Here is a 25,526-nt window from a genome sequence, read left to right as displayed (position 1 = left end):
TGAGTGCGCACTTCGTTTCAGTCCCGCCGGAAACCGGAACCTGAAATTGAAGTTCCAGTACCGCGGTGCACGCTGAACACCGGCCCACGCTTCAAGACAGGTAATTAAACCTTCACATTCGCTCCATAAGACGCACAGACATTTCCCCTCACTTTTGAGGGGAAAAAAAGTGCGTCTTATGGAGCGAAAAATATGTATATCGGCGTATAACACGCACACAACATTTGCCCCCTATTTTCAGGGAGAAAAAGTGTGTGTTATACGCCGATAAATACGGTAGTTAATGCAGATGAATTAATGTTTTACCAATTTAATTTTTATAACAATGTTTGATACACTTCAAGTTAAGTATACCTGAATAGAACTTCAGTGCAAGTATGATCTTTGGCAACCTGCTGAGTCCTTAATGAGTTAATTGGGAACTCAGCTCAGCCAACTACCATGGATTACTCACAACATACTTGACAATCTTGTCATTAAACTCCTCAACAGGCTATATGTGCTAAAAGACCCAATCAATTTTGACTACTAAATCAAGGCACGTTGGACCTAGTCCAGCAATGGGAGAAATTGGTGTAGGATCTTTTGAATATGAAGTAGGTATAGATAACAGGTGGTCAAAAGTGATCAGGAGATCTGTGTAGGCACAGATGTCAATTATTGACATTTTAGTGGAGACTATGCAGCAGTTTTAATTTTGTAAACAAGCAATTTTAGTCAGATTTTAGTCGACTAAAAGTTTTGAGGTTTAGTCAACTAAAATAAGACTAAAACTAAAACAATTTGGATGACTAAAATACGAATAAAACTAAAATGTCATTTTAGTCAAAAGGTATGACTAAAGCTAAATAGAAATTTGCCACCAAAATTAACGGGACACTATAGTCACCCCAGACCACTTCAGCTCAATGAAGTGGTCTGGGTGTCAGATCCCTCAGGTTTTAAACCTTCAGATGCAAACATAGCAGTTTCAGAGAAACTGCTATGTTTACATAGCAGGGTTAATCCAACCTCTAGTGGCTGTCTTCCGGACAGCCACCACAGGCGCATCTGCGACGCTGGAGGCATATTATGCCTCCATCGCGCAGAGCGTCCATAGCAAAGCATTGAAAAAGGCTTTCCTATTGACAGCTTGAATGCGCGCGCGGCACTTGCCGTGCATGCGCATTCGGCTCCGCTGACGTCGGCGGGGGAGGAGAGGTCACCAGCGCCGAGGGAACCCGGCACTGGATTAAGGTAAGTAACTGAATGGGTTTTAACCCCTTCAGCGCCACGGGAGGGGGACCCTGAGGGTGGGGGCACCCTCAGGGCACTATAGTGTCAGGAAAACCACTATGTTTTCCTGACACTATAGTGATCCTTTAACATTGCTATGCAGGTTGGGGTGGTTTGGAAATAGCATCCTTGTATCTAGTATGGCTTAGTCAGGAAGGAGAGATCAGTGAAATATTCTGCTTCCTAATATTGTTCTTGCTAAAAATACCATACCAAGACATTCATGTTTTAATAATCTTTCAGAATAGCAGAGTAAGAAAGAATACTTGAACATGTCTACCCAGTACAGGGTGGGCCAAATTTCAGAGTAGGATTTGACACGTAAAAAACGTATCTGTTATTAGTTAAATTTCTGTTGTTGTAGGTACATATCATAACTGAGTCTTGAGAGATCCACCATTATTTCACAAAGGAACAATGAGTAAAAATAGATAATGGAATTTTATTTTCAAAAGTGAGACAACTGTTCAAGAAATTCCCAGATTACTTGGCCACAACATTTGCCCGACTTTTCAGCTCCAGATTACTTCCTGTGGGAATATCTGAAGGAGCGGGTGTATGTGAACAAAGCTCATATACATTTGAGCAGCACAAGAAGAATATCCATGCATGAATGTGAGAGATAGAGCCTCAACCATGAACTAATGTTATAAACAAATGCAATTAACAGAACCCGACTATGCACGGTGGCAAATGGATTATTTAAAAGATGTCATCTTCCATACCTAGTCAAACAAATCTCCATACGTTAAGCATTCATTGTATATGATATAGATCAAAAAAAGGATATAGGCGCTCACTAAGATAACTGAATATGAGGCAGCAGTGAACCAGCAGGAATTCCCAATAGTGACCAACAATATAAAAACAAAGTGATAAACCGCGCCAAAGAAATATAAAAGGTGAATTAAAAGTGGTTATAGTATATACATACATACAGGAATTCCAATGGTATGGTGGTGTATATAACCCCTTAAAAGAAATTAAATACAAAACAACTTTGTTTTTATATTATTGTATATAATATCACTGAAATCGGTTCATTAATAAAACAGTTATTGACTCCTCAAGCCCTACTCTATATTTTGGCCCACATTGTATATAAAGGGATTATGCAAAAGGATTAGATAGGTTTGAGGAAGAATGCAATTTTGTTAAAAATATTAAAGCAAGAGCATTACTTTAATGGTTTGAAGACAGAAGATTAATATGATAATCTTTTGCAGTAATAGTAGTAGATACCTAGAGAGGTTTTCCAGTTGAATTAAGAAAGGATAACAGTAAAATAATTCAAGAAAGTCTGTTTTGAAAAATAATTAAAATCGAATTAGGATGTTGTTCTTTTTTTTTCTTTTTCTTTTTTTTTATAGGGACCAAAATTATGTATATGGCATTAGTTTGATGACTTATTCTTTAATTTAGAAAAACTATTTTTTTCAAAATAATCAGCAATTAAATGGATTTATTGCTTGACAGGGATGTCACTGAATATGGTAAGCAATATTACTAAAATAAATAATTAAATCACGGGCTCTTGCCTGGGTCATGACAAATATGATTTGCTTGTTTCTACGGGCAAAAAAATAAATAATGTGGAGACATATTTGTGGGTCCCGACACAATGGTTCAGAACTGTTAGTCAGATGAAATTAATCAGTAGACTCTTACATGCTGTCACAAATCTGTGTTTTTTGGTTTGCACTCAATCACTTCTAGATGATGTTGTAATGATGCAAACTACATGCTCTTTAATGTCTATCATTACACCTAGAATAGTGAAGGTGAGGATTCACAGACTAAGAACACTGCTTCACACACTCTTGTGAATACAGAATGAAATACACTGGAAGGAAGTATCTGAAACATCTCTTTTTTTAAGGAGAATTTACCCCTGAATGTTTTGTGACCTCTTTTTGAAATGTACTTATCAGTCCTGGCTTTCACAAACTGACTTGAATCACCAACCATTTGTTTTGGAAGTTGAGAAAGACAATTAAATTAGAAGTCAACTTTGTTACTACAATGGACTTTTAACTAACTGTGTATGGACATGAATATAGCTTATTCTTTTTGAAAATAAGGAACATTACATAATATACCATTATGTGATGCTGCTTATCTAAACTTATCTAAACTGCTTTATTTTTAATTAACAGTTTATATTTTATTTAATACATATGAGGGTCAACTTGTTTCCACATAAGGGAATTCTTGCATTTTTTTTCAACAGTTCTCAATTTAATGCAAAAAAAAAAAAAAGTAAATTTTTGACTGATGTTTATGGATACCAAAAATGACTTTTTACTAGTTATTATTTGCTGTGAGAATGAAAGAGTGAACCATCAGCTTTATTCACTAAAGGGTGAACAAAAGTACACAAAGTGAATTCAAAGTGGATTTGAAATATTACACCAAAACATCCAAAAAGTTATGTAATGTCCACTTTCAATTGCTGACAATCCATTTTAATGAATAACCCTTGAAGAAAGGTTATCATTTCCCTAATACTATAATATTATAATAGATGATTATAAAACCAGACAAACCAGACAAGAAAAATGCAGAGAAAAAATTATCTTGGCAACACCACTTTCTGATGGTTATGGCATATTTTTTACAAATTCTCTTTGAAAAAGATTTTCTTTTTATGCAAAAATAGTTGTATAAAGGCAATCATTGGATAATTTCACTGCTGCTCACACCCTTACTGCTAATTCACGCTTACAGGATTTTTAGTTTTCAATCACACATTTTCAATAACACTTATGGCCTCCCAGAAAAACTTTTTTTTTAGAAACCTGTCTCTTGCTCTTTTCTAAAGGGCCAACCTCCACTGTCACAGTTCTGCTACTTTCCAACCTTGTTTTTTTGCTGTCCCCCTTGCAGTGGCGGCTCTAGACTTGGCGAGGCCTTAGGCGAAACTCATAGATGAGGCCCCCACTAACACCATTATTGGAAAAAAATAGCACTTGACTTGTGTGTGTATAAGAAGCTGTAGATATATTGAAGAGGGAGCTTGCAGCACTGGATATAGAGAGCTAGTCTTTGTATACATTGTTGCGTTGTCTACCTGTGTGTGCCTGAGAGTGTGTGTCTGGCAGTGAGTATCTCTATCTATGTATCTGTATGTATGTTTCTCTGAGCATGTGTATGTTTGTGTACTGCCTGTGGCCTTTGGCATTAAGTTCATGATGAAGCTATGTTTTATGACAGTGTGTAGAATGATTGCCTTTAGGGGGTGACAGGGTGAGTAAAGGGGTACTTGTGGCAGGGTGAGTGTAAAAGAGCAGGAGGGTGCCAGAGTGCGGAGAGTGGTGCCCGTGTGTTTAGAGGGAGAGATGTATGGAGGGGGGTGACAGTGTGTGCGTAGAGAGGTGACAGAGTGTGAGGGGAAAATGACATAGGGTGAGGGGGTGACATAGTGTAGGAAGGTGGCGACAGAGTGTGAGGGGGGGTGACAGAGTGTGAGGGGGGGTGACAGGGTGAGAGGGAGGGTGACGGTGTGTGCAGAGAGAGGTTACAGAGTGTGTGGGGAAAATGACAGTGTGAGGGGGTGATATAGTGTAGCGGGGTGACATAGTGTAGCGGGGTGACATAGTGTGAGGGGGTTGACAGAGTGTGAGGGGGGTGACAGAGTGTGAGGGGGGTGACAGAGTGTGAGGGGGGGTGACAGAGTGTAGGGGGGGTGACAGAGTGTAGGGGGGGTGACAGAGTGAGAGGGGGGGTGACAGAGTGAGAGGGAGGGTGACGGTGTGTGGGGAGTGACAGGGTAAGTTGACAGAGTAAGGGGTGTGACATAGTGTGGGGGGTCACAGGGTGGGTGACAGAGTAAGAGGTGGGGTGACAGGGTGAGGGTGTGACAGGGTGAGAGGGGGTGACAGGTGCGGTGGCAGGGTGAGTGACAGGGTCCGATGTTGGGTTGAGAGGGGAGGAAGGGTGAGGTGGGTGACAGGTGGGGTGGCAGGGTGAGTGGGGGTGACAGGGTGAGACAGTATTAGGGGGTGACAGTGTGGCGGTCACAGGGTGGGTGACCGAGTAAGAGGTGGGGTGACAGGGTGAGATGTGGGGTGACAGGTGGGGTGGCAGAGTGAGCGGATGACAGGGTGAGAGGGAGTGAGGGATGACAGGTGGGGTAGAAGGAGGATGACAGAATGAGAGGTGGGCTGACAGGGTGAGGGGGTGACAGGTGGGGTGGCAGGGTGAGAGGGAAGTGACAGGGTGTGACAGGTGGGGTGGCAGGGTGAGAGGGGGTGACAGGGTGAGGTGACAGAGTGAGAGGGGAATGATAGGGCAAGGTGGCAGGATGAGAGGTGGGGTGGCAGGGTGAGAGGGGGTGACAGGTGGAGTGGCAGGGTGAGAGGCGGGTGATAGGGTGAGAGGGGGTGACAGGTGGGGTGGCAGGGTGAGAAGGGGTGACAGGTGGGGTGGCAACGTGAGAGGTGGGTGACAGGGTGAGGGGGTGGCAGGTGGGGTGGCAGGGTGAGAGAGGGGTAAGATGGGGTGACATGGTGAGAGGAGCTGACAGGGTGATGGGGGGGGTGACAGGTGGGGTGGCAGCGTGAGAGGGGGGTGACAGGTTGGGTGGCAGGGTGGTAGGGGGTGACAGGTGGGGTGGATGGGTGAGATGGGGGTGACAGGTGGGGTGGCAGTGTGAGATGGGGGTGACAGGGTGATGTGGCAGGGTGAGGAGGGGGTGACAGGGTGAGGAGGGGGTGACAGGGTGAAGTGGCAGGGTGAAGTGGGGTGACAGGGTGAGGAGGGGTGACAGGGTGAAGTGGCAGGGTGAGGGGTGGTGACAGGGTGAGGGGGGTGACGAGGGGGGTGACAGGGTGAAGTGGCAGGGTGAGACAGGTGACAGGGTGAGGGGGGATGACAGGGTGAGGAGGGGATGACAGGGTGAAGTGGCAGGGTGAGGGGGGTGACAGGGTGAGGGGGTGACAGGGTGAGGGGGGTGACAGGGTGAGGAGGGGGTGACAGGGTGAGGGGGTGATAGGGTGAAGTGGCAGGGTGAGAGGGGTAACAGGGTGAGGAGGGGGTGACAGGTTTAGGGGGGGTGACAGGGTGAGGAGGGGGTGACAGGGTGAGGGGGGTGACAGGGTGAGGAGGGGGTGACAGGGTGAAGTGGCAGGGTGAAGGGGGTGACAGGGTGAGGGGGTGACGGGGTGAGGGGGTGACAGGGTGAGGGGGGGTGACAGGGTGAAGTGGCAGGGTGACAGGGTGAGGGGGTGACAGGGTGAAGTGGCAGGGTGACAGGGTGAGGGGGTGACAAGGTGAAGTGGCAGGGTGAGGGGGGTGACAGGGTGAGGAGGGGTGACAGGGTGAGTGGGGGTGACAGGGTGAGGGGGTGACAGGGTGAGGGGGGGTGACAGGGTGAAGTGGCAGGGTGAGTGGGGGTGACAGGGTGAGGGGGGTGACAGGGTGAAGTGACAGGGTGAGTGGGGGTGACAGGGTGAGTGGGGGTGACAGGGTAAAGTGGCAGGGTGAGTGGGGGTGACAGGGTGAGTGGGGGTGACAGGGTAAAGTGGCAGGGTGAGGGGGGTGACAGGGTGAAGTGGCAGGGTGAGGGAGGTGACAGGGTGAAGTGGCAGGGTGAGGGGGGTGACAGGGTGAGGGGGTGATAGGGTGAAGTGGCAGGGTGAGAGGGGTAACAGGGTGAGGAGGGGGTGACAGGTTTAGGGGGGGTGACAGGGTGAGGAGGGGGTGACAGGGTGAAGTGGCAGGGTGAGGGGGGTGACAGGGTGAAGTGGCAGGATGAGAGGGGTAACAGTGTGAGGAGGGGGTGACAGGTTTAGGGGGGGTGACAGGGTGAGGAGTGGGTGACAGGGTGAGAGGGGGTCAAAATCTACCTTTTTTCCTGGTGGTCCGGTGGGGTCAATCTGTCCCTGGTGGTCCAGTGTCCTGGATGGCTCCCTGGTGGTTCAGTGGGCTTTCCGGTCTGCAGCTCCGCCGGATGCAGAGCTGCAGACCACGTGGGGAATGTCTCGCGATCTCCATTCAGAGCGTTGCCGTGGTAACCCCCGGCAACGTTCTGATTGGCTGGAGATCGCGAGACCTCAGTCTGCAGCTCACACCCGGCGGAGCTGGAGACTGAGGCTGGCTCTCTCCCCGGACGGCCTGACAGGAGGGGCCTCGCACCCGGCGGCATACCGGGCAAGCCGCCGGGCCCCCTCCTGTGTCGGGTCCTCGGTCATGGACCGAGAACCCGACATGTCAGTCTGCCCTCAGGCGATTTAGGCGGCCGCGAGGCCCCTGACTGCGCGAGGCCTTAGGCGGCCGCCTAAATCGCCTAATTAGAGAGCCGCCTCTGCCCCCTTGATGCCCTTCCTATTTGGGTTTTTATACCCACTGCTCTAGACAGACTAAAAGCTCATTTGAGCAGGTTCCTCATCAACCTATTGTTCCCTTAACATTTTGTAATTATCTAATTTATTGTTAAATTTTACACTTTTATAATATTGTAAAGCTCTGTGGAATAAGTTGACGCTATATAAAAACCAATAATAATAATAATGACAACAGTAACCAGGGCATTCCAAAAAAGTGAAGTATTAAGGTCCTGCTATTGGGCAGATGGTTGCCATGGTAATTGCAATAACTTGATGACCTTGGTAATGTGGTAATGGCATTAACCAAATATTATTCAGAACTCTTTCTTCCTATTTAACTTTTTACACAGCTCCCTCTTTTTCTTTTGAGTATTATTCACAGAAGTGAATTCAAAGTGAATTTCAAATCAAAGGACAAAAACTGAAAACAGAATTGGCTTGGAGAACATTTCTAATTCAGCTATTTAAAGGAACTCTCCAGTGCCAGGAAAACAAATAGTTCCCTCTCCCTTTCCCTCCCACCCCCCCATCCCATGTTTCTGAAGGAGGTAAAACCCCTTCTGTGACTTACCTGTTTCCAGCGCCGAGGGACATTCAGGGGTTCAGGGTCCGCCCATGCTCCTCACGCACGCGCATTAGACCTCCCCATAGGAAAGCATTGAAAATGCTTTCAATGCTTTCCTATGGGGATTTTAGCGACATAGCATGAGGACGTCCAGCGACGCTATAGCACAGAAAATCTGTGCTAGAATCCCGGAAATGCCCTCTAGTGGCTGTCTAGTAGACTAGACTAGACTAGAGTAGACTGTCTAGTAGCCACTAGAGGAGGAGATAACCCTGCAATGTAAATATTGCAGTTTATGAAAACTGCAATATTTACAGTTGCAGGGTTAAGGGTAGTGGGAGTTGGCACCGAGACCACTCAAGTGGGCAGAAGTGGTCTGGGTGCCTGGAGTGTCCCTTTAACCCCTTAAGGAACAAACTTCTGGAATAAAAGGGAATCCTTAAGGGGTTAAGCCAAAATTTTGAAACTTGCTTTGATTTGACTTTAACTTCCCAGCAGTTCTCACTTTCATAAATAACCCTGAGAGTGTCAAGAAGTTTTCTGCAAGGCTTTTTCCCCAAACAAATTTGATTTTAATACAACAAAAGAATTCAATGTTTCGGCCATTATTAAATATATATTATATGAATATAGATCATTTTACCGCGCCTCCATTTTTCTTTTTATTGGACACTTCTCACTTGATCTGTGAGAAGTGGCCAATAGAGTGTCTCTCTTCTTCGATAAAGCTTTAGTTCTCAACTGATTTTCACTTTGCACTTCCTATACAATGAATGGTAAAGTAATTGAAGGACACCAACTGAAAAAGAAATCATGCAATCTGCATCATTTGATAAAAATGGTTCTACACAAACCAAATAATGTTGCCTAAATGAGTTTATAAAACTGATAAAAGTTTTACGATGTAAGTATCTTTACTACATAATAGTGCTGTAAAGTATGCAAAGAATATCTTCAAATAACCCAAAGAGCATGCACTCTATTTGAATTTGTAACGGCTATGTGTATCTGTTAATCCCTGCTTGTATATATAAAATAGATATTGACATGATTTTACAATGTGAATGTTCACACATGGCACACTACAAAGTCATTTTGCAGGAGCTCTTTTTTTTGCAATATCGTATTAATAAAAAAATATATATATGCGTGTGTTTTTTATATTTACTAACTTTAGCAGAGGTACAGCTAATTGTACACTATTGTTTTTTCTTATAGCATTTGACTAATCAAACTGGCTGAGCATAACAAGAGTTGTAAATCATAAAAATAACTAGCTTCATTGAAAACACTTCTCAGAGTTTCCTTACTCTTAAATTAAATAAAAGATATTTAATTTGCCACTAATTAATATTATGTATCATATTATTCAGAAAAAAGGTTACACTATACATGGACCAAAGCTCATGCACACTGCAACCTTCTTTTTTTATAATAATTATTATTAATAGTATTATTATTATTGGCATTTATATAGTACCAACTTATTCTCCAGCACTTTACAATATTATAAAGGTGGGGAGGAATTTAACAACAAAACTGTTTCTAATGTTGAAAGGAACGATAGGTTGATGAGGACCCTGTTATATTGAACTCTGTGGCCTCAGTTTAATATGTTTGGATACACTTTTCAAAACTTTTTAAATGATTTATCTATGAAACTAATGTATTTGGAAATGTTTGTAAATAAATCATTTGAAAAGCTTAACCCCTTCAGGACCGGCCTGTTTTTGCGATGTTTGTACGTTAAGGACCAGAGCAGTTTTAACACTTTTGTGGTGTTTGTGTTTAGCTGTAATTTTCCGCTCTCTCATTTACGGTTCCCATACAAGTTATATACTGTTTTTTTCACGACAAGAAGGGCTTTCTTTACATACCAGTATATATATTATGTCATATATTGTATTTAAAAAAAATAATAAAATATGGTGAAAAATAAAAAAAAAAACATGTTTTTGGACTTTTACTTGAAAAATCTTTTACTTATCTACAAAAGCTAATGAAAAAAACTGCTAAATAGATTCAAAATTTTGTCCCGAGTTTAAAAACACCCAGTGTTTACATGCTTTATTGCTTTTTTTTGCAAGTTATAGGCCTATAAATACAAGTAGGAAATTGCTGTTTCAATATATATATATATATTAAATGTATCAATAGTGACATTGTTACACCGTTATCTGTCATAAATCCCTGAAACACACCTAACATGTACATATTTTTTAAAGTAGACAACCCAGGGTATTCAAAATGGGGTATGTCCAGTTTTTTTTAGTAGCCACCTAGTCACAAACACTGGCCAAAGTTAGCATTTATATTTGTTTGTGTGTTAAAAATGCAAAAAACGCTAACTTTGGCCGGTGTTTGTGACTAAGTGGCTACTAAAAAAAGCTGAACATACCCCATTTGCAATACCTTGGGTTGTCTTCTTTTGCAAATGGTATGCCATCATGGGGCTAATTCTCATTCCTTGGCTACCATACGCTCTCAAAGGCAACCTAACCAATCTGACAAATTTCAATAAAAAAAAAAAAGTAAAATCAAGCCTTATATTTGACCCTGTAACTTTCACAAACACTATAAAACCTCTACATGTGGGGTACTGTTATACTCAGGAGACTTCGCTGAACACAAATATTAGTGTATCAGAACAGTAAAATATATCACAGCAATAATATCCTCAGTGAAAGAGCTGTTTGTGTGTGAAAAATGCAAAAAACTTCACTTTCACTGACAATATCATCGCTGTGATATGTTTTACTGTTTTGAAACACTAATATTTGTGTTCAGCGAAGTCTCCCGAGTAAAACAGTACCCCCATGTACAGGATTTAGGGTGTCATAGAAAGTTACAGGGTTAAACACAGTGCTGGCAAATTAAATTATCTGGACTTTTGGCCTGGGTTGGCAGGCAGGTCCCTCAAATTGCAATCATTAAAATTACTTAATTAGGTAAAAATATTACATAAATATGCACGTAGAATTTTAATATATATACATATTTATATATTTGACGTCTACGTGTATATTTATGAAATTATTTATGTAATTATGTATGTGGACATATGTATATTTCGTATTATTTTTATTTATTTATTTATACATAGATATATATATCATTACATTCTAAGTGTATTTTGATATAAATATATATATATCAATATCAAAATACTGTTAGAATAAAACTGAATATATATATATAATTTTTTTTTAATTATTAAAAATTATTTTTATTTTTTGTTATTTATTTTTATTAACATATTATTTGTATTTTATAATAATATATATATACCATATATATAGTTATTATATATATTGTATATATTCGTGTGTAATTTAAATATAAGTGTATTTTTATAATTATATACGTATATATAAATATAAAAATACACTTAGTGTGACATTATATATATGATATATATACATATATTATATATAGGTATATATAGATATAATACATGTATATATAGCATATATATACACATATTATTTTTTTTTTTTTACACAGATTTTTTTTTTACACTTTATTTTGGATTTTTCACTTGCAGGGAGACTGCCTGTCAGCACAGACAGTCCCCCTGCAGGCAGACACATGGACACCTATTGCGGTCATGTGATCGAGTGATCACATGGCCGTGGGGTCCTGATCTGCCGAGGGGGGACTGCCCGGGCAGACAGGCAACCCCCCTGGACCGGGAGGAGAGCTGATCGCCGCCGTAGGACCGACGGCGATCAGGTAAGTAGCCCAAAACCGTTATGACGGTTCAGGACCGTCAGCGGTCCAAACGCACGTTTTACCGCTGACGGTCCTGAACCATCAGCGGTCGTTAAGGGGTTAAGCAAAAATATTAAACCATTTGAAAAGTTTATCCAAAAATAATAAAACGAGGCCTATGTCAGATCCTTATTTTGTGGCAGATTTTCTTTTCCCTGTCAGAGATAAAGAGCCACAGGGTATAGACATAACGTACATGCATCTGTCATGAGAAGTTCCGTTTATTTTTACGATGACATTTTAAGAACCTCTCTGACTACATCTTGACTGAATCCTTTGTTTGTATTTCGAAGTAGAATGCATATTGTAACACAACATGGTGTATACTCAATGACTTATTCACTAACACTGGAGATTTGACATAGGCATTTAAAATTTTTGGCCAAAAATATCCAAGATAAAATAATAAGTTGGAGATTTCACCCAAAGTATGCATTTCCTTTGTGAATTCCATAATTTTTTTAATGTTAATTCTTTATTTAACCAAAAAGTTAAAAAAACACAGGTAACTCTATGCTGAAAACTAAAATTGTAGAAACAGAACATGAGGTAAATAACACATATTCACACATGAGCCAAATGGTTCCCCACCCCTCGTAGTAGGGGGTTGGGTTCTCTGTTTTATTGAGAACAGCAAGTAAACAAATTGTCCCTTTCTGCTTCTGTTATTCATTTTAGGATTCTAACAACCTACACTATGTCAGCTCAACCCCAATGGATGAAAATATCAAAACTCCATACTTTGGGAGAGAAGGAGTAACAGGGGTTTACGAAGGATCAGCTGATCTGTATTCAACATTTCAAACAATGTCCTACGTCACATTACATACCGGTATGAATGGTAAAACAGGTAATGAAAGTTATCTTGCAAAAATATTGCAAGCCCTTTCCTAGACCTCAGTGAAAAATACTTGTTTCTGTGTTTTATGTTAGGGAATCATTTGCAGCAGATGTCAATACCACACAGGAAGGACCCACCCTTTTGTCACACTGTTGACCTCTACTTCGGGAAAAAGTAGCACCATATAGCAGCTAGGCAACCTGCATAGTCAATCAGTTATTACAGTTGCCAAAGCAGGTGTGACTAGAAGGGATTAGTATATCACCTACTGTAACATACATAGCTCTTCTTCAGGGTGACATTTGACTAATGACTCTTCAAGTGTCACGATTTGAGTCAAGTAGGTCAAATAATTAAGGGGACAGTATGTGTGGTGGCAAACAGGTGCAGGTACTCTTATTGACACAATGTTACATTATTACATATGCAGTGCTTCAAGGTCCAAAAAAATAATTTTGACGATAAACACAGTCTAAACCATCCTACAGCTGCCAGTCTGTCATTACTTTTCAGTAATATTTTCTTTGCTTGCATTCTGATTGCTTTTATGACATGTGTCTACAGTTTCTTTATAAAGTTTCATCTATTGATCCTGTGCACATGGCTAGATTGACATCTTAAGTGCCTGCAGGATTTAACTCTGGAGCTAACTGAATGCCCTTGGAGGACATTCCGTTACAGGGATGGGACCAAGGAATTAAAAAAAATTCCCAAATGGTTTAATTACTGACTTTAGGAGGGTGCCGGGGCTATAGTGGTTATAATGCTTCAAAGTGTTTCCTTAAAGTTATAGAAAGAAAGAAGATCTACCAAGATGGGTATGTGAAGAATTAGTAATTATGTTAGTCATATTTGTAGACTGCAAAATCATTCTGCACTTCTTTTTATACATATACAGTTAGGTATGGAAATATTTGGATACTGACACAATCTTTGGATAGATTAAACTAAGATCAACCTGTACAAGAATGATGAGAAGAAACAAAAATATGGAGAAGGCTTGGAACGGCTCATGATCCGAAGCATACAATATAATCTGTAAAGCACGGTGGAGACAGTGTGATGACATGGGCATACATGGCTTCCAATGACACTGGGTCACTAGTGTTTATTGTAACAGAAGACAGAAGCAGCCGGATTAATTCTGAAATGTATAGGGATATATTGTCTGCTCATATTCAACCAAATTCAGCAAAGTTGTTTGGACGGCGCTTTACAGATGGACAATGACCCAAAACATACTGCAAAAGCAGTATTTTAAGGCAAAGAAGTGGAATATTCTGCAAAGGCTGGGTCAATCACATGATCTCAACCTGATTTAGCATGCATTTTACTTGCTGAAGACAAAACTTAAGGCAGAAAGACCCATGTTCGAACGACAACTAAAGACAGCTGCAGTAAAGGCCTGGCAAAGCATCATAAAGGAGAAAACCCAATGTTTGGTGATGTCCATGCATTGCCTGCAAATGATTCTTGACAGAGTATTACAATTAAAAAAAATATTTAAGATTCAAATTTGTATAGGGAGAGGTATTAGCAGTAGAAAGAGGGAAGCGCTCATGCTTTAGAGAGAGTTCAGAGAAGGGCTACTAAACTGGTTCATGGATTGCAGGATAAAACTTACAAGGAAAGGTTAAAGGATCTTAAAATTTATAGCTTGGAGGAAAGACGAGATGGGGGGATATGATAGAAACATTTAAATACATAAAGGGAATCAACACAGTAAAGGAGGAGACTATATTTAAAAGAAGAAAAACTACCACAACAGAACAACATAATCTTAAATTAGAGGGACAAAGGTTTAAAAATAATATCAGGAAGTATTACTTTACTGAGAGGGTAGTTGATGCATGGAATTGCCTTCCAGCTGAAGTGGTGAAGGAGTTTAAGCATGCGTGGGATAGGCATAAAACTATCCTAACTATAAGATAAGACCAGGGACTAATAAATGTATTTAGAAAATTGGGCAGACTAGATGAGCCGAATGGTTCTTATCTGCCGTCACATTCTATGTTTCTATTCACTTCAATTGTATGTATCTTGGTTGTTTCATTTCAATTTCATTGTGGTGGTGTACAAAGCCAAAATTATGAGAATTGTGTCAGTGTCCAAAAATGTTTAGACCTAACTGTAGATGTCTCTATTTCATAGCTTACTGATATGTTGTGAATCCTAAATCCTAAATATATGTGCAGTTTTATTTATAATGCTCTGTCAGGTTTCATATATGTTTTAAACGTTACAATTTTTTTGGAATCTTTTTAAATTGGTCAGCATTTTTTGCTAATTATTTCAAAGTGGTAAGAATTATTGCGAAGCATTAGAAACCAAATAATCTCTAAAATGTTACCTCCTTTAATTGCGATATTTCTGCAAGGGATGTACAAATGAAAACATTAGACATATGCACTAAAGGCTTCATGCATGAATAGTCAGAGAGCTAGCCAAGGTCAAGGGTAGGAGAAAACAGAGAAAACGTTATCAGCCTAATATCAGAGACACAGAGAATAGAATAAACGGTAACAGCCAAGGTCATTAACAAGACATCAAAGTTATCACAAATGTAGAATTAAGCTAAACAAAAACCACAACAGGGTGATAAGGACGAGAAAGGACGAGTTTTAAATAACCGTGGCTTTATTTTAATTGGACCAAGTCATTGAGTAGCACCAGAAGACACATGGCTGGCGAATTTCAGAGTTTGTACCATTCGCAATTTAGTCCACGCCCTCCTAATCACAGATCTGAGCGCGTCATTCAGACATAGGCGCAACATGTAAACAAATGTGCAGAAACAGCATGCTGCATCCAACTCAATTTTCGAGTGGCAAGTGGGAGCCCTGAAGCAGGTAAGCATACCAGGAACTAATTGAGTTTCATCTGAATTCGGCAATTCGGTAGAGCCGAATTTCCAAATCAACAGAAACCAAAACAAATCAAAAACAAACAAATCCGTAATGAAATCAATTTGGATCTATTTATTTTGATAATGATAGCAAATTAGGGAGTTATCTACTAGGCAACTGAAAGAACAATATTAACCAAAGGGCTTTTCTTAATTTCGATCATTCAGCAGTTTAGTAAATAGGTCCCTCATTTTGCATCCTTAAATATCCCATGCCAGGATTGCACCATAGGGTGCTATCTATTAAACAGCTGAAAGAGCCAAATTAAATGGACACCATGGTTACCAGAACCACTAAGGCTTAATGGATGATCACCTTTTTACCACGATTGGAGGTGGGCCAGTTACCTAAAATGCCACATCAAGATTATAGTGTCAGGAATATATGCTTGTGTTCCTGACACTATAGTGTTCCTTTTAAGAAAATTACTTTTTTTTTTTGCTCGTTCAGTAGTTTAGTAGATAACTCACTAAAATCATACCTTTTGTGTGATTTCCATATGTGGGGACACCAAATTAGGGTGCTGCTTAGCAAATGGTTCACTTAATTTGGTAATTGGTAGCCTTATTGCAATCCCACTTAAGGATAGGAAAGTAGGGAGATATAAAAACATTTTTTATTTTGATCTTTAAACAGTTTAGCAGATAACTCCCTAAATTAGTTATTTGTGACTTTTTGACTGCACTTTTCATTCATTTTCCATTGGAGATAATGAGAGTCCGTATTTAGAAAATGAACAACATTTTCCGACAACATTCGGTTTGTCCGAATCAATATTTTTTCAGTTTTGAGATAAGCTAACTTAGAAAATTAACACATCAAAACAAAATATGCCCACGCACATCTCTTAAAAGCAATCTACATTTTTTTTTTGGGTGAGGAGCATGTTTGATGGTGAAGTGACTACATAAAGTACTAATTCAGTTCTTAATGCAATCTCTGTATTAATATGTATTCAATGGTTTTGTGCCAAAATAGATTATTTCAATATTTTTCTCATTTGTCCAGTTACTGAGAACATACTGTATGGCATCAACATTGAAGCACAACAGCTGAGTTATACGGTTGGGAAACTTACACCTTACACTGAATATACGATTAGCGTGTCTGCTTTTACCATTATAGGAGAGGGACCACCAACAGATATTTTAGTAAGAACCAGTGAACAAGGTAATTTTTGAATTACTAGCATCCTGGGAGAATCAGTGGGATTTTAGTAGTATTTACGGTTTCCTCTTGACATATTATACATCCATCTCTTCTTCTTCTCAGTTCCCAGCTCAGTGCAAAACATACGTTATCAAAACATTAGTTCAACATCTATTATGGTCTTTTGGGATCCTCCTTCAGAGCCAAATGGAATGATAACTCATTATACAGTTTATGCTATGGAGGTTCATACAAGTGAAGCTTTCCATGTGATCACAAGCAACAACAGCATCCTCATGACAGGTACCACTTGTTTAATACAGTATAGTTTGTAAGAAATTTACACAATACAATCTTAAATTTAATCAGCCACAATATTTGTCTTTTCATCTGGCCTGTATGACTCTTCTCCCCTTCTTTACATACATATATATATATATAAAAAATATATAAAAAAAAATATAATATATATAAAAAAATGTATATATATATAAAAAAAATGATGTGTGTTTCTATGGGCATTTGAGGTATTGAGTAATTAAAGGGTCATTATAAGCACAATCACCACTTTCCATGACTGTAAAAGTCAATATAGTAGATATACTCATTCTTCAAAGAATTGAGGGTTTGTTTTTATAGAACTGTGACCAAGAAAAGAAAAGACACAATTTATAGTGCAATATTGTAATGGTAAGCCAGACTGTATATAGTGGTGTAAATGACACACTCATATAAATTAGAACCTATAATCAATTGTCTTAAATCTTACAGGAGTATGTGCCTTTACGGTAACACTACCAACTCCTCTGACCACTACCACCTCCGATCCTTAAATGGCATGCTCAAATAAAACATACAGAAGCAGCCAGCAGTGAAATACCTTCTTTCAAACAACAAGCACTGTAATGGTAGGGAAAACACCCACCTAACATTGTAGCCAGCCAGCACTCAGACTAAGCTTTCAAAGTGTGTGAAGTGCTTCATAAGGCCTTTTTTCAATCAGAAAGCTCATTCTACTTGGGGACCCTTAGCCTTCCGAAGGAGGCAAGGGGAAACATTACAACACTTTTGAGGTGTGAACAGTGGAATGTCCTATCTTCTTAATGCCATAATTTCCCACCACCAGAAGCCTATGAATGGGGGGGAGTTAGGGGATGGACAAAGACATGTCCACCGCCCTTATATATTTTTAAAAAGGTGGTGGCTGGAGGATTCAGTGTCCTCTACCCTTTATTATATCACAATCCCACATATTACCAATGGGTGGGGACTGTGGGGACACTATGCCGCCTGTTTTTTAATCAGCGACCCCAACAACTGCCCATAGGTGGGGTTTTGGTGGACATACTGTGTCACCCCTATTTATTAATTAGTAGCCCCCTCTCACTGCTTATGGGTGAGGGCAGGTAGGGACAATAGGATGTCTCTCCCATTTTTTTTATGTAGTAAAGCCACCACCCACTGGACACTGGGGGGGGGGGGGGGGGGGGGGCTGTGGGTGGGCTGGGACCTGTCCACCCCCCATTATTTAATTTTAAGTCCTCACCCGATGCCCATGGGAGGGGGGCATGGGTATTTTATCCCATGGGGTTGGGCCTTGCTGCCCAGCCACTGTTTTTTAGTTACAGTGAGCAAGCAAAGACTGATCACTGTTTAGTAAACACTCCCCAGCGGGTGGCATGTTGAGGAGGTGTAATTGAGATATTATACTAATATAAGGGTCATGTTGAACTTATATATACATTTAAAAAACAATTTTAATGGCTAATAAACCTAAACATTAAAAAGGGCAAATAAGTGCTTTCTATGCACATTTATTAGTGGTTTTATTTCCGTCAGCCAACCCATTTATAGATTTTGGCTGCTTTAATTCTGGTTATTAAATCCAGTTAAAGATTGATAAGAAAGTGAACCTTAGAAAGTCTGTACTTATTGACTGTTAGCAGCATATAGAATTAAATCAAGGCATTAATTCCCCCACAGCTGCATTAGTGAGCAGATAATAATTAAGATTCTCCTCGATAGGGGTCTCTCACTATGGGAAATATGTAGAATTATGTAGAATTCCAAGTACAAATGATTGAATAATAAAGTGACTTTGTATAGTGATTAATGTAAGAAGTAAAAGCAATAATAAATTATCTTTTGTGCTCGATGTATGTTTTCTCAAGTTCTATTAAATTACCTTTTTTTCTTTAGGTTTAAAAAAGTATACGGATTACAAAATGCGTATCGCGGCATCCACAGGAGCTGGTGAGAGTGATTTGTCAAAAGAAAATGATATCTATGTGAGAACACTTGAAGATGGTAAGTCTAGAAAATTATTTGATATTGTTTGACAATATTATTTGTCATTATAATTAAACTGTTCCACTTTTCCAAACTGTATTAAATTAACCTTGTTATAAATGTCAGAGCATGAACTATACATTCTTCTGACGTGTTGAAGAGAAGGAATCTTTCAAGCAACATTCCCCTGTGTGTTATCACCAATAACAAAGGCCAATATAGTTGATGTGTAGATGGTATGAAGTTCGAACACTTTGGAGCCCTTATGCAAAAACGTGTCTGTACATTTATATCTGTTCTCCTACATTTTGTTTGCATTATTTTGTTGTCTCAAAGTGGAACACTCCATGCAGGATTCTATTGGTTTCCAAGGTGATTGCTCCTTATTTATCCCTTTTCCCCTACAGTAGCACTTGTTTTTGCCTTAATAAATATCCCCTTATATCCCTGACTAACTAAGACTGCACTTAGTAATTGGGTGTCACTGTGTCACAAACAACCAGAACAATACAAAATTAAAGCACAATATGCAGCATTGTGTTGCTTTAACTGTTAAAGTAGAATATGCTTACTATTTGAGGTTGATGTTTAGAGTAGTTAATAATATCACTATATAGAATAAGTCACTATTCCATATGATGTATGTTATTGTATATTATTTTTTTTTTTAAAAGGCTCCAATACATTCTGCTGTGTAAGATATTTTAAGCAAAAGAGTATTATAATATAATACAAGTTTTGAGATACCTTGTCAATAAGTTTGCAATCTAAAGATATTTTTTTTTCTTACAGAACCAGAATCACCACCTCAGAATTTAAGTGTAAGTGATGTTAATGCTACTAGCATTGCTCTGGAGTGGATGCCACCATTACAACCCAATGGGATTATCACGCACTATGAAATTCTTTACACAAATTCAACTTCCATTTTTGCTCTAAACACCACGTCTACGGTGTTCACTTTAAGGAATTTAAACCCATATACTCTCTATAGTATTTCAGTTCAATCCTATACCAGATTTGGACATGGAAACAAAACAACAGCTGCAATGTCTGTTAGAACATCTGAAACGGGTAGGATGACCACTCTCTAATTCAAAGCAATCTGTATTAGCATATTATTATTAACAATTAAATGTATGGATGCAGAGCTATAACTAAAAACCACCAGGCCCCAGTGCAAAACTTAGGCTGTGTCGTCGTCCCCCCATGCCACACACGGTCCTTCCATGTGTCTCACCCCAGCCACTCCATTTGTCTCATTCCCCCCCCCCCCCTGCCATGTGTCTTAATCCCCCCAGGCCCTTCTATGTGTCTCAATCCCCACTCAATTCCTTCCACGTGTCAATTTCCCCCCTAAGTCCCTCCATGTGTCACAATTCCTCCCCAGTCCCTTCCATGTGTCAATCCCCTCCAGTCCCTCAATGTATCTCAATCCTCCCCCAGTCTCTCCATGTGCCTCAATCCCCCCAGTTCCCTCCTTATGTTAATTCCCCCTATCCCTTCCATATCTCAATTCTTCCCCATCCTTTCCATGTGTCTCAATTTTCCCCAGTCCCTTTTATGTGTCAATTAACCCCCCAGTTCCTTCCATATGTCAGTCCCCCCTTCCCTCTATGCGTCTCAATTCCCCCCGTCCCCCTATGTGTCTATTACCCCCGTCCCTTCGATGTGTCAGTTCCCCAAGGCCCTTTCCATGTGTCAATCCCCTAGTCCCTCTGTGTGTTTTAATTCCCCCACATCCCTCCATGTGTCAATTTCACTCCGTCCCTTGCATGTGTCAATTATCCTCCCATCCGTTCCATGTGTCTATCCCCCCCCATATCTCCATTTCTCAATCCCCCCATCCCTTCCATGTGTCTCTCCCCCATTCCTCTCTGTACCTGCTCTCTCCTGTAGCTTGGCCAAGCGGATGGCGGAACACGATCTGTTAGGAAGTGTTCTTGGTGAGAATTTTCTGTCAGACCAGGTAGAGGGAAACAGAGGCCCCTCTACCCATGGTCCGCTCGGCCACGGTACTTGCTATGACCTGCAGGAGTGGTGTGCTGTGCTGTCTGCTCCCATCCTGCTGGTCATTCTGCGACTGCGAGCACGTTCCTGAATGGCGACCCCTTCCGACCTTGGTAGTTACGCCACTGTACGAATGGTTATTCACCAATAGAATGCAAAGAAATGTATTTTCCCACAATTTAATTTCTTAGATTCAGCTGGAATTTGCCAGATAAGAAAATTAAAGTAACACAAAGTGTTAGGAAATCAAACCTGTATCCTTAATGCTTGTCAATGTCCCAATATATATTCCCCCACCCCCCGCATCCTGTGTGCAGTAGAAATAAAGAAAAGTAAAGTTACCATAAAGTTATTAATTAATATTTTGAATTACCTTAATTATTATTAATTTAATTACCGTATTTATCGGCGTATAACACGCACCGGCGTATAACACGCACCTCATTTTTAGAAAGAAATTCCAGGAAATTTCCCCCCCTCCCATAGTATTCCCCCCCCTCATCCCATAGTATTCCCCCCTCATCCCATAGTGTTCCCCCCTTTCCATAGTATTCCCCCCCTCCCATAGTATTCCCCCCTCCCATAGTATTCTCCCCCCCTCCCCTCCCATAGTATTCTCCCCCCCTCCCCTCCAATAGTATTCTCCCCCCCTCCCCTCCCATAGTATTCTCGCCCCCTCCCCTCCCATAGTATTCTCCCCCCCTCCTCTCCCATAGTATTCTCCCCCCCTCCTCTCCCATAGTATTCTCCCCCCCTCCTCTCCCATAGTATTCTCCCCCCTCCCCTCCCATAGTACTCTCCCCCCTCCCCTCCCATAGTATTCTCCCCCCTCCCCTCCCATAGTATTCTCCCCCCCTCCCATAGTATTCTTCCCCTCCCCTCCCATAGTATTCTCCCCCTCCCCTCCCATAGTGTACTTCCCCCTCCCCTCCCCTCCCATAGTGTACTTCCCCCTCCCCTCCCCTCCCATAGTGTACTCCCCCCCCTCCCCTCCCATAGTGTACTTCCCCTCCCATAGTTACTTACCTGTCCTGAAGCGTGGGCCGGCTTCACAGCTTGCACCGCGGTACAGGAACTTTAATTTCATGTTCCGGTTTCCGGCGGGACTGAAAGGAAGTGTGCACAATAGTGTGCACACTTCCTTTCAGTCCCGCCGGAAACCGGAACATGAAATTAAAGTTCCTGTACCGCGGTGCAAGCTGTGAAGCCGGCCCACGCTTCAGGACAGGTAAGTAATTATGGGATATCGGCGTATAACACGCACCCATGATTTTTCCCCTATTTTCAGGGGGAAAAAGTGCGTGTTATACGCCGATAAATACGGTATATATTATTATATTTGTAAATAAATGAATGTGATTTGAATCAATTCCATGAGTGTTAGGCAACATGAGAAAATTTTAACCTAATCAAAATAGGCATAAAAGTGAGACAGCATTGTTTTATTATTATTTTTTTCAGCACCAAGCAGTCCACCATATAATGTGCTGTACAGAAATATTTCTTCTACAAAAGTGCTGCTTACGTGGGAGCCTCCAATGCATGCAAATGGAATTATACTTTTTTACAAGATCAACTATTGGAACTCCTCACATTATCTGACAAGCACCAGTAATATATCATCAGTAATATTATCTGATCTCCGGAAATATTCACAGTATCAGGTTGTTGTATCAAGTCATACTATACATGGGGATGGAAACCAGACCAGCTCAGTTATATATGTGAACACTTTGGAAGACGGTAAGACTGTATACAATATAACTACCCTCATTATTAATATTGCTAACTTTTTAATACTTTTTTTTTTTACCTAGCGCTCTCACGAACTGTTTATGTATGATACTGCTAGACTAATATTGTTAGACTAATAACTGTTTTATGTAGGGTCATTAAGGTCTATGATATGCATTTTCTAGACTTGTGCATAATTAAATAATTCGTATCAGCAGAACCATTTTTCTTAAAAAGAATTTTTTTGGAATTGCCAAATTCTGGCCACAGATCGGTAAGGCTTGGTGGAATTTCTGTATCGAAAAACTGACTTGGGAATTGAATCAGACAAACTGAAAGGGTGCGAAAATGGGCCAATTAATGTACTGCAAAACATACTATATAATGGCGGTTTCTCACCATTTGGTTCACAGATCAAATGAGAAAAAGTAATCAACAGAGAGAAAAAGAAGAGTAACAGTAAAACAATTTGTATTAAGAAAATATAATAAATATGTTATAAATTGTTTTTTTATTTTCCAGCTCCTACTTTTTTCCCTCTGCTGCTCCTTTCTCACTTGAACTATGAATAAAATCAACATTTAGTTACTGTACCTTAACCATCTATCGTATTTTTTCCCCATATATCATCCGTTCGTGCCACAGGTAGAACCAGGATCACAAATCAAAACAAACATACTCGGCCATTGCGTGTTTCACTTGGTTTGTGATTTTGGTACTTTTTGGCTCAGAGTTCGGGACTTTGACCATTCACTCCATCGGTCCTGTAACGGATCGCCTGGCACCCCGACTGGGTACCTCCGTTAAAGGATGCTCCTAGCGCTTCCTGAGGACTCCAAGCACTCTGGCAGACACCACAATCACCGAACCGATTCAGCATATGAATCTTCTCAAGCATATGAATGCTGTAGACCGTTGAATAGAACCATACGAATAGGCTTACACTCCTAGCAGTCAACTGGAACAGCATGCAATCAATCCTTCCCCCAATAATGAAACAACACTTCACTTTGAGGGTTAAAACAGGAACTCTGGACTGGCTCATCCAGCCTGGCTTTTATTTCCATCTCACACATACAGGCCACACCCAGGGGGAGGCATGAAATAACCAATGACATAGATGTTACCTCCCACACATCCCCTCCCCTTAGTGTGACACATAATCCCATTATTCATGCAGTTTAAAATATACTTTTTACACAACTTTCATAACTTTAAAACCATACACCACATTCACACAAAATTACATATCCACAATCAATCCATTCAGGGGAACAACATATATATGGATCAGACCAGGGGTTCAAAAGTTAGTAAAGTATCTTTTAAAACCTCTAGCTTTCCAGCTCAGACCGTTTTTTTACAGAGCCTTCTCTGTGCTGGAGAAGTAATCCAATTATCTCCAGCACAGAGACAGACTCCATTAACCACATGGTTACAGAAAGACATAAAACACTTTAAAATACAGAAAGTTACTTTTTATCCATAACACACAGACATTTCACCTATCCCCAGATAGCTGGGATCTGCGCGCACAAAACTACCGAATAGCGCGCAGATCCTACTCACACAGTTCACTCGCCCCGGAGCCGAAGTCTTTAACTACACAAATGTGCTCCTAGGCATAACTATCTGGGTTAACACATTCACATAAGGTCTGGTCCATAGTCCAAAGGCAAGAGGCGGGCAAGCAGCCCCCTCCAAGGACACGTGGCGAGGTCGGTTTCGCCACAGGTCCAAATTTGACCAAATTGCAATTTGACCCAAAACTAATCTCCAAATTTCGTATTTCCTATCCTCCTTAAAAAATACATAGAATACTAATTACCATGTCAACTTTCCTCAACATAAATGGCCATCTAATAATCACTAAATTGTTGATACTGTCATCTGTGCTTAAGGGCAATGCTTTAAGGACCTGAAACTAATTTTCTGGTCTTTACCTGTGAAGACCTCCTTATATAATTTTACTTTTATGTGATACAGTTACGATGTGCAAACTGGTGGTATTTCATTTGCATGAGTCCCACAACCCCACAGCTGTTATATCAGTTCTGAATAACTACCGACACCTCTGGAATAAGTAAAACTTTTCTGGACTAATGGAGATATCAGTGCCACCTGGACTCTTGGTGGTCACTGAGAATGGCTTTGATAAGCAGATCGAGAATGGAGAGTTATGGCAGTCTCTGTATATAGCCTATAACATATTCCATAAGTATTCTTCTTTTACGACAGAAAGATCAATTATTTGTTCAGTTATTCAGTTACAGATTTACATAATTAAAGTTGTTTTCTGTTTGGGTTTCTTAAAAATTATTTGTTTTTGTGTTTGCACTGGTTTATTTTTTTATTTCACTATTTTACTTTTCCAAAATCCCCCTGCGTTTCCAATAATTATTACAAATACAAAATGTTCAACATTACTTATAATGCTTTAACTCTTTATAATTATTATAATTTTAATTGTGTTGTTTCCTTATATACAGTATGTAATTATTTTGCATTTGGTGCACATATGGACTAACATTTTCTTAAAGGACCACTCTAGTGCCAGGAAAGCATACTCGTTTTCCTGGCACTAGAGTGCCCTGAGGGTGCCCCCACCCTCAGGGACCCACTCCCGCCCGGCTCTGGAAAGGGGAAAGGGGTAAAAACTT

At 40.5% G+C, this 25,526-nt stretch overlaps 1 protein-coding gene across 1 annotated transcript in view; it reads left to right on the top strand.

Moving 5' to 3' along the window:
• Positions 1–25,526, top strand: part of PTPRQ (protein tyrosine phosphatase receptor type Q) — a 239,119-nt gene that overhangs the window by 67,911 nt on the left and 145,682 nt on the right. Inside the window, exons 11-16 of the mRNA XM_063447145.1 lie at positions 12,616–12,787; positions 16,693–16,854; positions 16,957–17,136; positions 19,033–19,140; positions 19,915–20,196; positions 22,594–22,875. Coding sequence (XP_063303215.1) covers positions 12,616–12,787; positions 16,693–16,854; positions 16,957–17,136; positions 19,033–19,140; positions 19,915–20,196; positions 22,594–22,875 — 1,186 coding nt within the window. The remainder of the gene's footprint in view (positions 1–12,615; positions 12,788–16,692; positions 16,855–16,956; positions 17,137–19,032; positions 19,141–19,914; positions 20,197–22,593; positions 22,876–25,526) is intronic.

The sequence above is a fragment of the Pelobates fuscus genome, chromosome 3, assembly GCF_036172605.1.
Source record: "Pelobates fuscus isolate aPelFus1 chromosome 3, aPelFus1.pri, whole genome shotgun sequence".
NCBI lineage: Eukaryota > Metazoa > Chordata > Amphibia > Anura > Pelobatidae > Pelobates > Pelobates fuscus.
The sequence above is the reverse complement of the archived record's forward strand: the minus strand, read 5'-3'. Positions and strand labels throughout refer to the sequence as shown.